Below are 12,045 nucleotides of genomic sequence, written 5' to 3'. Positions count from 1 at the left end.
AGTGGTGATCGGGCGTGCTAGCTCTCGATCGTTTCGAACTGTTGAATTGAGAGCTAAAAACTAGAAACAACTTATGCGTACTTTGATCAATGAGGCTTGATGGTGAAAACGTCATTTTCTGAACAGCTAAAGCGCACCATGTGCTACCAACTCATTCAAACAACATCAAATTAAAATGTCTTGTTATTTCATTACGGCTCCTGCATGGATCCATCAACATATTATATAACAAGCAAAGGCTAGCGTTTAGTGCATGTTGATACCTTTTCTTCATACAAAAACACGATGTTCATATAAATGGTGCTTGGTGCGGTGTGGCTGAACAAAATTTGAATGAAAATACATCAGCACCACCGAAACAATAGTTTATTTTACATAGCCGTTCGCTTACATTACATGCTAAAATCCGATGGTGTTGGTCCTGTATGTTGTCCGGAATGGCCAGTTTGCAATGTTTTAGGAACAATTTAAAAAAAAAAAGGTTTTGAATCAGAACATTAAATTACCTCCAATGTCAAGCTTAGGTTTATGGTTCGCTCTGGTTGGCTACAATTTCAGTTTCACATATCCTGCCAGAGAAAAAATTTGAATTTACACAGCGAGGGATGATTTAAATTATTCGATATTTGTAATGTGGAAAGGTTATGATAATCTGAAACCTTTTGTGTAATTAACTCATTTTTGGAAAAATTGGCGCTTGGTGCGGTTTGGCAGAACCCCGACCAATTGTAGAAACTTATCCACGATATTTTTACTACTTTTCTACGTATACACAAATGGCAGATGGTAAAACAAAATACTGAAAATCTCGGTAAACTTAGATGGAAACCGATATATCAGCATTCGAGCCAACTGAGTTTGGTGAAAACGTTATTAACGTTGGTGCTCGGATTACAATATTGCTGATATACGGGTAAAATGTAGAACTAACCAAGATTTCAGTTTCAGAAGTTGCCGAATCTCGGTTAAAATTATTTTTAGATGGGTTTTCAGCAAAATGGGCTGAAGCCGAGTTGACGCAGCAACAATAATGCCGAGCTTGCGAACAAAATTTAAGTGTGTATGAAGAAAAAAAGTAAGGTTGAAAATTGAAATACTTTAAATAGGGTAATAGGGAACAAAAAGGGCATATCTAGACATGTAAATGGAAATGGAATGCTGTTTGTATGTCACGAGGCTTGAGAACGGGACGACTGATTTGAATTATTCTTTCACTTTTGTTTTCTTTAGGGTCTCCGACGTGTTTGAGTGGAAAAATATTTTTGGGAAATCCTTCAAGAAAGCAAATTTGACATTACCTTTTTTAAAGCTTTTTCAACAATTTGTCATTCCATACCAATTGTACGAGAGACAAAAAATACAAGGCAGTCTTCTACGAATATTATTTTTTTCTTATTGGACGGAAAAATACCGTTGAAAAGTTTGAAACAAAATTTTTGGTGTATTCAATTGAAAAACCAATCGAAGGGTCACGTTCAGGCTCCTCAATTAAAAACCAGGAAAATTCTGACAATTATACCGGGAAAACCGGGAAAAAAGCGGGAATTTCGAAATGAACATTTGGTGGCCACCCTGATGTTGTATGCTGTGCGAATATGGACTAGCTGTTGTAATACCAGGAAGAAAGCTCTGCAGAGAATTCAGAATAAAATTTTGAAAATGATTCTGAAGATTCCTCCCTTGTATAGTACCAATGAGTTACATAGAATATCCAATGTTGCAACATTGGAACAAATGTCAAATAAAATACCGTCAAGCCATTCACTGTGCATTTAAGAAAAAATGCACTTCAAAATATTATATAACTTTTTCAAATAACACTGCGGAACACGTTTTTGTCTCAAGTATGAAAATACCGCTATTTACTCAATTAAGGAGTGCTGAATCCATCTCCGTTTTTAAAACTGAAATCAACTCACCTTTAAAAAATCTGAACTGCTACCGCAAATGAAATGTAATATGTTGTTAACAAAATGTTAATAAAATCTTATTTTTTTTACCAAATTGGGATGATAGTGTTGTCTAATAACACAGAACTCCTAGATATAAGAAATGTAATGTTTGGAATGATACTAATACAAATATGTACTTCATACTCATCTCAACGATAAGTTCATTCCTCCTCCATTCTAGGTGAATCACTTCCCCTAGCATATGAAAAAGTCAAATTTGTTTTTATTAAAAAATATTTTTTCAAATTCAAATTTACAAAACTTTCGCAGAACTTAATTCTGGTTGCGCTACTGGTTTAGTGAGCACTTAAATTTTAAACAAAAACGTTTTGAAAGTAGTAGAATTATAGTCTAGCGAAGTATCTTTGTATCTTTGAACAATTCTTCTTCTTTCTGGCGTTACGTCCCCACTGGGACAGAGCCTGCTTCTCAGCTTAGTGTTCTCATGAGCACTTCCACAGTTATTCACTGAGAGCTTACTATGCCAATGACCAAGATACTCTATGCCCTGGGAAGTCGAGAAAATTTCCAACCCGAAAAGATCCTCGACCGGTGGGATTCGAACCCACGACCCTCAGCTTGGTTATTCTGAATAGCTGCGCGTTTACCGCTACGGCTATCTAATAATAGCATTTGAAAAACTACCCGTATACAAGTGCAAGTAAATATAGAACACTAAACATAAAAGGCTGCATCCATACATAAGATAGGGGAAGTGGTGGTAAAATGAACAGAGGTGGTAAAATGAACACCGTGCCTTTTACCGATAAAAACAAATTTCAATGAATTTTTATCACGCACGGACGATTTAGAGCATATATCTGAGTGTTCGGATTGATATGGAGGTCAATTGAAGTAAAAATGTCAACGAAAATTCAGATTTTAGAAAACCACGTTTGAAAATTGCAGCCGACGTAACTTTTGGCTCGGAGGTCTTGAGGTTTTTCAGTGATGGGAATATCGTTGTGATGTGATGTCAAATGTGAAACTTTTACATTTCTTTTCTAATGGGTTACAATCATTTATAGATATATTTTAGGGAATGTAGCAAAAATTTGGTAAAAATATTAGTTTTGCTCACGTTTTTTGTTTGATGTTCATTTTACCACCAACAGCTGTTAAGTGAAGAAGCCATATGTGTTAAAATTCACGTTATTAAAGAAAAAAAAAATACCAACAGCTGTTCATATTACTCACATAGTACAGGTAAAATGAACATTTCAATTGTTTTTTGCTAGCGTTAAAATATGTGAAAATTTAGCTATTTTGGTCTGAATTCGTGTTCCTGCTTTAGCTAACATCCTTGTTTTTGATCTTGTGCGATAAAACTATACAAATTCCTCGTTTTTTTACCAGAAACAAGATGATATCCTTAAGGTGTTCATTTTACCACCCCTTCCCCTACTTCAAAGGATTCTAACTTTTAACGAAATTTGTCTAATAAAAGCGATGAACGCAGCAAATCTATTCCAAATGAATCACGTACACCGTGATTCGTTTATTGATTTAAAACATTCTCACAAACGCAATCACGTCACGTAATCGGCAGGTTTCCCAATTTTTTGCTTTTTCTCTTGTGACACAAATTGAGAGATGTCGCAGAAAAAGAAAAAAAAAAACAAGAAGCCACCTGTCACCAGCCTTAGCCTATGACACCGTGTCGATGTCGGTTCAATTGCTTTCCATCATCAGAAACGATACGAAATGGTGTAGAAAGCTTAATTTCCTATCAATATATTGAATTTATGGGGATTTTATAAGCCGGCCTTCTTTAGGTTTTTTTTTCGCTAGCTTAAGGTAACACCAACCTTTTGTCTCATTCAAATAATTATCTTCAAAACTTTGCAAAAGCAACTCTCAAGTTTTAGTGGATCGATGAAGCTGAGAATTTATTAGGTTGTGCACTACATATATATAATCATATTGATACATTTTTAAATCGATATATGGGGCGAAATTTGAAATTTGCCTTCTCAAATGGATAGGGTAGTGTCTGATGATTACAATTCTCGTGCGGCCTTAACGATCGTTTCCATTTGCTCACTTGTTCCATTTTTTGTTCTGCAGCCAAGTAGATTTTTGCTTTGTCCTTGAAGGGGGAGGAGGCTGTGTCGCTATGAGTAGAGCTATCGAAGCTGGACTAGATTCTCGTAGCGGAAAATAAAGGGGGTGAATAATAATGAGTGGGCCGCTAATGTTGGGGTTTGAAATTAATGACGCAACGAAATCGCTAGAGGGCGGCGCGTTTTTGGGGATGAAACACGGTGATGATTTGTTGATTCTTTATCTAACGTAGACACCCAACGCCCTACCTTGTTCTGATTCAAGAACCGAAAAAGTGTTTTAAATTAATTTCTTTAATTGTTTCACTTAAAATTTGTTTCCGTTTTTTTCTCGTTTCAGATTGTGTCGTTGTACCTGAGGTCGTGGCAGAATCGGCCGTCGTGAAGGAAGTGGTTCAGCAGGCGGTATTGGTTATCCCAGAGAAGGCTTCCTCCTTCAATGTTCACCCCGAACGGCTATGCCAGGATCAGTGTTTCTACTGTGGGGGCAAATTTGGCCTCTACGATACTCCGTGTCACATTGCGGCTATGAAATCCAGCGAACGACAGCAAAATATCCTAGCAAGTGAGTATGCATTTCTATTAGATTTTTTATCAATTATATACTGGATAATCAAAACATGACCGGGGTGTTGTTGAAATAGTTCTCAGAAAAATATCATCTAGTAATACGTTTGAACATCCATTGAACAACTTTTTTCTTGTCTTATATAGAAATACCGTAACAACAGTGCACAAGCAGTTTTGGTAAATTCACACTCAAATCTCAATCATTGAGCTCAGTTCTACGAGTGCAAAATCATTTGAGATCTACTTCGCAAAACTCACGTACGAGATTTTGATGCAAAATGACTTACTCACGCTCACGCCAACAAAAAATTGTTCAATCAGAAATTCCATTGGAAATCTGTCAAAATCCAATGTTATTGTTTACATCAGAAATGTTTGAGAATAAGTGCTATGAGTGAGAAAGCTGTGGAATTTCAAAGCCAATGATTCAAACGGATGTGCTAACCTCATGCTTGATTTTTTGGCTGTTAGGTTGCGTGAGCTATTCTGCCCATAACTGCAAAACAGTCACATTCGACATTTTTGACGAAATGGAGTTAATGCCATGGAGAGTCATCAAATGATCAACTTACTAAAATCTGTGAGATTGTTCTAGAAAATTCGAAACAAATACCAAGTTGTTTTGTCACATTGGTAATTATAACCGCATAACAGTCACATTGAGATTTCAAATGGGTCTCGTAAGGTGATAGCAATGAAATTTCTATCAGAATTATTTTCTGACAATTCATCTAGTATGCAATATGAGTTGTACAAAATATCAGTCTCAAATAACCACTTTTGAGATCCTGGTAATTTTTAGAAAATTTAGTTTCCTCCCATACTGCCATAAAATGCACACTTGGTATTTTATTTACTCAATGCCTACTTTTGTCGAATGTTACAAATATGCGGTTATTGGCAGTATTAGACTGGCCCTTAAACAAAAAATGTTGTAAAACTTAACTGGGCACCCCTTAGATATGTGCCTTAGGATAAGAAAAAAGCTCTCTCAAAATTTCATCTCATTTGGTTGCTTCCCGAGCTGGCGCATTCAACTCGAAGTTTGTATGGAATATTCGTTTCAAATATATTTAAAATTGACCCTCTGCCACTGTTTCGTTCCGTACACAAGTTAATCGCGTTCAATATTTTCGAACTCCTGAGTAACTTGATTTTCAATTGGACTTGTAAGTCCTAAATTAAAATTGTGCGCTAATAACTTTCAAACTGCATAGCAAGTTTTTGAGCTTTTTCGTAATTAGTTAGTAATAATTTGTTTTCCTCTTTCAACGCCGGTATTGGCTTCTGAGGTTTTTTCAAGATTTTAGATAATTTCCAATTGGATATGGTCCAATTGAGAAATTTTATTTCCAAAATTTTTGTTTCTTAATTCCCTGGGCTTGGAATTATATTTTCCAGGGAGCGATGAATTTTGATAATTGATCGCTGTTGTTAGTAGTTTTGATTAGATGTTGGGTGAATTTCAAAGCAATGGCAACCTCTTTATTACAAAATTTAGATTTTATCTTCTGACCTAAAGTCTCTGGTTAAACTACTGTACTATGCAGTTGGGCTGCACTACGCTATCACTAATCAAAATTACTTTCACTTCGGGAAAATATAATTTCAAACTGGCGAGAAGATTACAGACTGAGGGTGGGTTAGGAGCACAATCAGACCCTTGAATGTGCAATGTGGGGTAGTAATTGGGAATGCCATTGACGGTTTGTAATCTTCTACGAGGTTTTCGAAAACCAACAGGGCGCGTGCACCGGGTTGCGGATAGGAGCAAAGGGAGATCAATAGCATCTACCTAAAATAATAGAGCAAAAAGCCGTTCCATGATTAGGTAATGTTTAGCGATCTTCTATGGTGTTCTAGTACTATAAAATTCTTTACTCACTGGGAATTCTGGCCTTGATAATATCAATAGTGATAAAAACATAAAATAATATCTAATATTTAATAAGTACAATGTAGCTTCAATGTAGTAATAAATGAAATAAAATCAATTTTCTATACTTGACAAGGTTTTGAAGACAATCAATGAGTGAAAGAACTACCTATTAGAAAAGCCACATCAGCTAAGGCTATGCATATACAAATGTTGGTCATAGGGTCATGGCGAGCATTCGGTATGTATGTCTATGACTGATTCTTATCTAATAGGGGCACTAGAAGACCACGCGGACAATTTCGAAACAAATTATTTTTATACATCGGTCTTACGATCCGAAAGGCTCAGCTATGCTGCAAAGTTTTTGTAAGCTATTCATTACTACTGTTTAATTGTTTATAATTCTAACAAAACTACATAATTAACTCATTACTAATCACTGTTCCTATATTCTCTTTTTCTCTCCTTCTTATCTGTTGCATGATTATGAGCATCACTAATATAATGCATGAGCATGCACAATAAGAATAATTTCAGGATTGAAAGCAGTACATGGATACCTGGATAGAATAGCTTCGAAAAGGATGGTCAAAATAGAATATTTCTGGTCAGGGAAGTATCATCATCAAGGGTATGTAAATTTTTTCCATTATTAACTAATAGATTACACAAACAAATGAACTAATAATATCAAATATTTTTTATATAAATCAGCATCGTCAATTAGTGCAAAAACAGATAAAGTTTGTAAAGTTATCACCATCGATTGAATTGCGCTCTTTATAGTAATGTTCAATCAGTATCAAAATCTCCTAAAGCGTCGCATCGTGCCATCAGCAGCCCTTTGCATCATTCTCATATTGTTATTATTTGGTTGTTTATAAAATTTCTAGAAAACGATCAGCATACTCTTCCTTACTTGTACAATGGCCGATCTATCTGAAATTTTAATAAGTCAAATCATCTTTCTGAAATTTTAATAAGTCAAATCAAACTTCAAAACTCAAATTAAATTGCTTTCAGCACATTTACATTTTGCAGCATTAATCGCATTACTGTGTCAAGTCTTCTCCAATGCCCTATACCCTACCCCAACCCTTCTTATCCTTTCCGATGGTGTTCAAGTGGTCCGCATAGACTATTACACGGCCATTACCTATCCCTTCCCCCGGCTTTGGACTGACTTGCGCTCTCATTGCCCCACCAAACGCTGCAAAATGAAAATGAAAATTTTTGTTTCTTAATTGAGCAAAACGTTTCTTGATTTCTTTCCGCAAATCCTGCCATATAATTTTCATAGCAGGATCGCGAGTGCGTTGAAATTGCCTTCTTCTCACGTTTTTAAGACGGATCAAGAGTTTAAGATCATCGTCTTTAATCACGGATTCAAATTTTACTTCACATTTTGGAATTGCAATACTCCTGGCTTCAACAATGGAATTTTTTAAAGTTTCAAGAGCATTGTCAATATCAAGTTTAGTTTCTAAAGAAATGTTAACATCAAGACTAGAGTCAAAATACGTTTCATATATATTCCAGTCGGCTCGTAAATAATTGAAAGTGGAGCTGATAGGATTGAGAATCGCTTCGTGGGATATTTGAAATGTAACAGGGACATGATCAGAATCAAAATCAGAATGAGTAACTAATTGGCTACAAAGATGACTAGAGTCGGTTAAGACCAAGTCAATCGTAGATGGATTTCTAGAAGAGGAAAAACATGTAGGGCTATCAGGGTATTGAATTGAGAAATATCCTGAAGAGCATTTATCAAATAAAATTCTGCCGTTGGAATTACTTTGAGAATTATTTCATGACCGATGTTTGGCATTAAAGTCACCAATGACAAAAAAATTTGACTTATTGCGAGTCAATTTACGCAAGTCAGTTTGGAGCAAATTAACTTGCTGTCCAGAGCATTGAAAAGGCAAATAAGCAGCTATGAAAGTATATTTACCAGACTGTGTTTCAACAGAAACACCTAAAGTTTCAAAAACTTTAGTTTCAAATGACGAAAACAGTTGATGTTTTTTACGCATATGAATGATGATTGCAACTCCCCCACATGCCCCATCAAGTCGATTGTTACGATAAACAAAAAAGTTAGGATCTCTTTTGAGTTTAGATCCAGATTTTAAATAAGTTTCGGTAATAACTGCTATATGCACGTTATTAACTGTAAGAAAATTAAACAGCTCGTCCTCTTTACCATTCAGAGAACGAGCATTCCTATTCAAAATATTTAAATTATTATTTGGATCCATTAGGAAAACGTAATCCAATAACAATTTGATTTGTAAATTTTATACCAACTTGGGCTGCTTCAGTCATAGTGGTGGCTTTGAACATTGCATCAATCATTAGATTCAATTGTTCAGTTAGAAAATTAAAATCTGAGGCAGACATATCACTTTAAGTGGGTACATTTGATGATTTCCCATTAGAATTTTTGGTAGACGAAGAAGCTGAGTAGGAGTTACCTGTAGCGGTAGGGGTTTTTCCATTTGATTTGAAACAAGTAGAATGGGTACTCATGCAACGACTAGGGGAGGAGTTCAAATTATTTGCTACGATATCGGCAAAGGATTTACCGTGGGTAGATACATTCGAAATTGAAAGATTCGAACGGCTACCCGACGGATTAAAATTAGTTTGTGAATGAGCATGATTATGATCTTCCTGATGGGTATGATTCCTAATCAAGCTATCGTTAACTGAAAAATGAGCACTGTTCGATACTCTACCAGGCAAATTCCGGAAATGACCGTTATCGTAACGGATATTATCTTTCATCTGCCTGGCACGAGCCTCAATGACTCTTTTGCGTGAAGGCCAATTCCAAAAATTTGACCTCTGATTAGCCCCACAATTACAGCATATGAACTTGGTGGTATCTTCCTTCACTGGACAGACGTCCTTGGCGTGAGAAGAACCTCCACAAATCATGCATTTAGCATCTATGCGACAATTTTTTGTACCATGACCCCACTTTTGGCACCGACGGCACTGAGTGGGGTTCTGGTAGTTTCCTCCAGGTTTCTGGAAATGTTCCCATGTCACACGGACATCGAACATAAGTTTTGCTTTTTCTAAAACTTTGATATTACAGTGAAACCTCCATGAGTCGATATTGAAGGGACCATCGACTCATGGAAATATCGAGTCATGGAACAGCAATTCTTTGGAAAGCTGCTTCTAGGGACCATCATAGTAACCATAAAATTATGTTTTTAGTATGGTTCCATGAGTCGATATCGAGTCATGGAACATCGACTCATGGAGGTATCACTGTATTTAGTTCTTTTTTGTTAAAGTGAACTAAATAATATTCTTGAGAAAGCCCTTTCCGAACAATGCCAGATTGAGTTCTCTTTTTCATAATGATTACTTGGACTGGAGACCTTACTAGACGACTTTGAACAAACGCTCAGTTTTGTCGTCATAAGTAAAAAAAATGTGCTTCTTCTCTTCAAGATGTTTGAGAAGAAGTTCGCGATCTTTAAGAGTTTCCGGCAAAACGCGACAGTCTCCTTTCTTTGCGATTTGGAAGGAAACCATGATTCCCCTAATGGAGTTCAAGATCTCCTGCCTAAATCCCCCAAATTCGGAACAACTGACCACGATTGGCGGCACTTTTTGCTTCCTCATTTGAATCAAAGAGCCTGGGCTAGAGGCTGCTTCGATTTGATGTTCGGAAAATTTGTCTAGAGAATTTCGATGCAATCATTCATTTCATCCTTGGAAGAAAGTTCGCATTCCGGGGAAACGTCCTTTCTTCCAATCTTGCCACGTTTAGTAACTGTTTTAAATCCCACTTTTTTGGAAGGAAGTTGTGAATTCAGAGATTCACCCTTCCTTTTGTTTGTTGTTGATACCATGTTTAATGAATAAACGAAAGCAGACGTGACCTTCGAGAGGTTTTTTCCCAAGACGGTGTCCAAGAAGGATTACCACCGCTAGCTTTCGCCAACGGGTCCAACGAAAAATCGAAGGCACGGGTCCAAACAAGGATCGTAAAGGGATCAATAGTAGAAAAAATAGTACTGAAAAGTACTGTTTTAGTAGCACTGAAAAGTACTGTTTTTGTAGCACTAAAAAGTAATGTTTTATTGCTTTAGGTAGTTTTTAAGAAAACTTCCAAGAGCAGAGAGAATTCGTGTACGCACAGCACGAAGGTACAATGCGCACTGAATACATCTGAACCTGTTTTTTCTCTTTCTCTACAAGCGTATCCTAGTTTTCCATGTTTAAAATAGTGAAAACCTGCTTTACTGCATTGCGATCGATTGCAATAAATTCCAATAAAATCGATTCCAAATCAAGGAGTAGGGGAAAAGCACAAATTTTCGAGCCAGCTCTTGTTTTCGACCCATTCATATGATTTTGGTCTACTTTGTATGAAAATCCGAATATTGGCACAGAATACTTGTAGGTCGATAATTAGTGCTTTTCCCCTATATGCAACAAAACGTAATATTGGACAGTAAATTTGTAAACTCAGCTCTTTTCATTCCATGTAATTTTACAAAAAAGGCTCAACAGCTACAATTCTTACACTTCATTGTATTTATCAGCTTAATCAGCTTCAAGTATTATTTTTGAGTCTTTAATATTACCTGCAACAGCTAGATTTTTGTTACTGAGTCGAACGCGACCTAGAAATCAATGTGCATTCGTGTCAGACTAAAGATAATCAAGAGTAGTACCAGATGTACAAAGAAGCCAATTTCATTAAGCATAATAAATACGGCAGACTTTAGTGGGCTGGTCACTTCTCGCTAAACATTACTAAAGGACAAATGAGAGATTCTCTCCTTTCTCGCTTTTTTTCGATTATAATAGTGGAATACTAAATTTAGGCCCAGAGGTTCAGAATGACCTCAGGAATCGAGCGCTGTGCTCAGATTTATTGGACATTTTTTATGATAACGGTCTATTGGGGCACCGTATATTTGCGACAGGAATGCAACGACCGCTTGATGCACGCAGCTGACTACGGGTTCCGGTAACATCGCATATTGGATTGATTAATGCTGTTAGATCCCTAATTATTCAAACATTTATATAGTATTCTTTAATGAAATAAGTATTCACGTCTACGTTGTCAATTTTTTCCTAATAAAAATGTGGTATTTCGGAGGAAAAATCCAGTGCACCGAATCTACAAATCTTCGGTGAACGTTTACCGAATATTCGGTAGTTTTGACAGCTGAAGTCCAAAACGCAAATTATCGAACGATCAGTAATCTATTCGTTTACCGAATCGTTTACCGATCATTCAGCTGTTGAGATTTCGGTAATGAGATTACCGAATTCGATTATTTGAGCTAAGTGTGTAACCTAACTTAACCTTAATATACAGGGAGGGAGCGTCAGAATCATTTTCAAAATTTTATTTTGAATCTTCTGCAGAACTTTCTTCCTGTTATTTAAAAAGGTTGTCCATATTGGTAGAGCATACAACATGGCTGCCTGAAAATTTGTTTGAAGATCAAAAGTTTGTTGTTAAGACAAAATCTTGATTTTCTGTTAATAAGTGGATACAGACATTTCATATATTTGTTACATTTGGCTTTGGCAT

The 12,045-nt window shown here is 36.3% G+C and overlaps 1 protein-coding gene across 4 annotated transcripts in view; it reads left to right on the top strand.

The window, feature by feature from the left end:
• The window catches only part of LOC5577382, a 127,180-nt gene that overhangs the window by 100,975 nt on the left and 14,160 nt on the right, over positions 1–12,045 (top strand). For all 4 annotated transcript variants that reach the window (XM_021850581.1, XM_021850578.1, XM_021850580.1 and 1 more), the window contains one exon: positions 4,356–4,580. In XM_021850581.1, coding sequence (XP_021706273.1) covers positions 4,356–4,580 — 225 coding nt within the window. The remainder of the gene's footprint in view (positions 1–4,355; positions 4,581–12,045) is intronic.

This window comes from Aedes aegypti, chromosome 3 (genome assembly GCF_002204515.2).
Source record: "Aedes aegypti strain LVP_AGWG chromosome 3, AaegL5.0 Primary Assembly, whole genome shotgun sequence".
NCBI lineage: Eukaryota > Metazoa > Arthropoda > Insecta > Diptera > Culicidae > Aedes > Aedes aegypti.
Note: the sequence above shows the minus strand (reverse complement) of the source record. Positions and strands in the feature narration are given on the sequence as shown.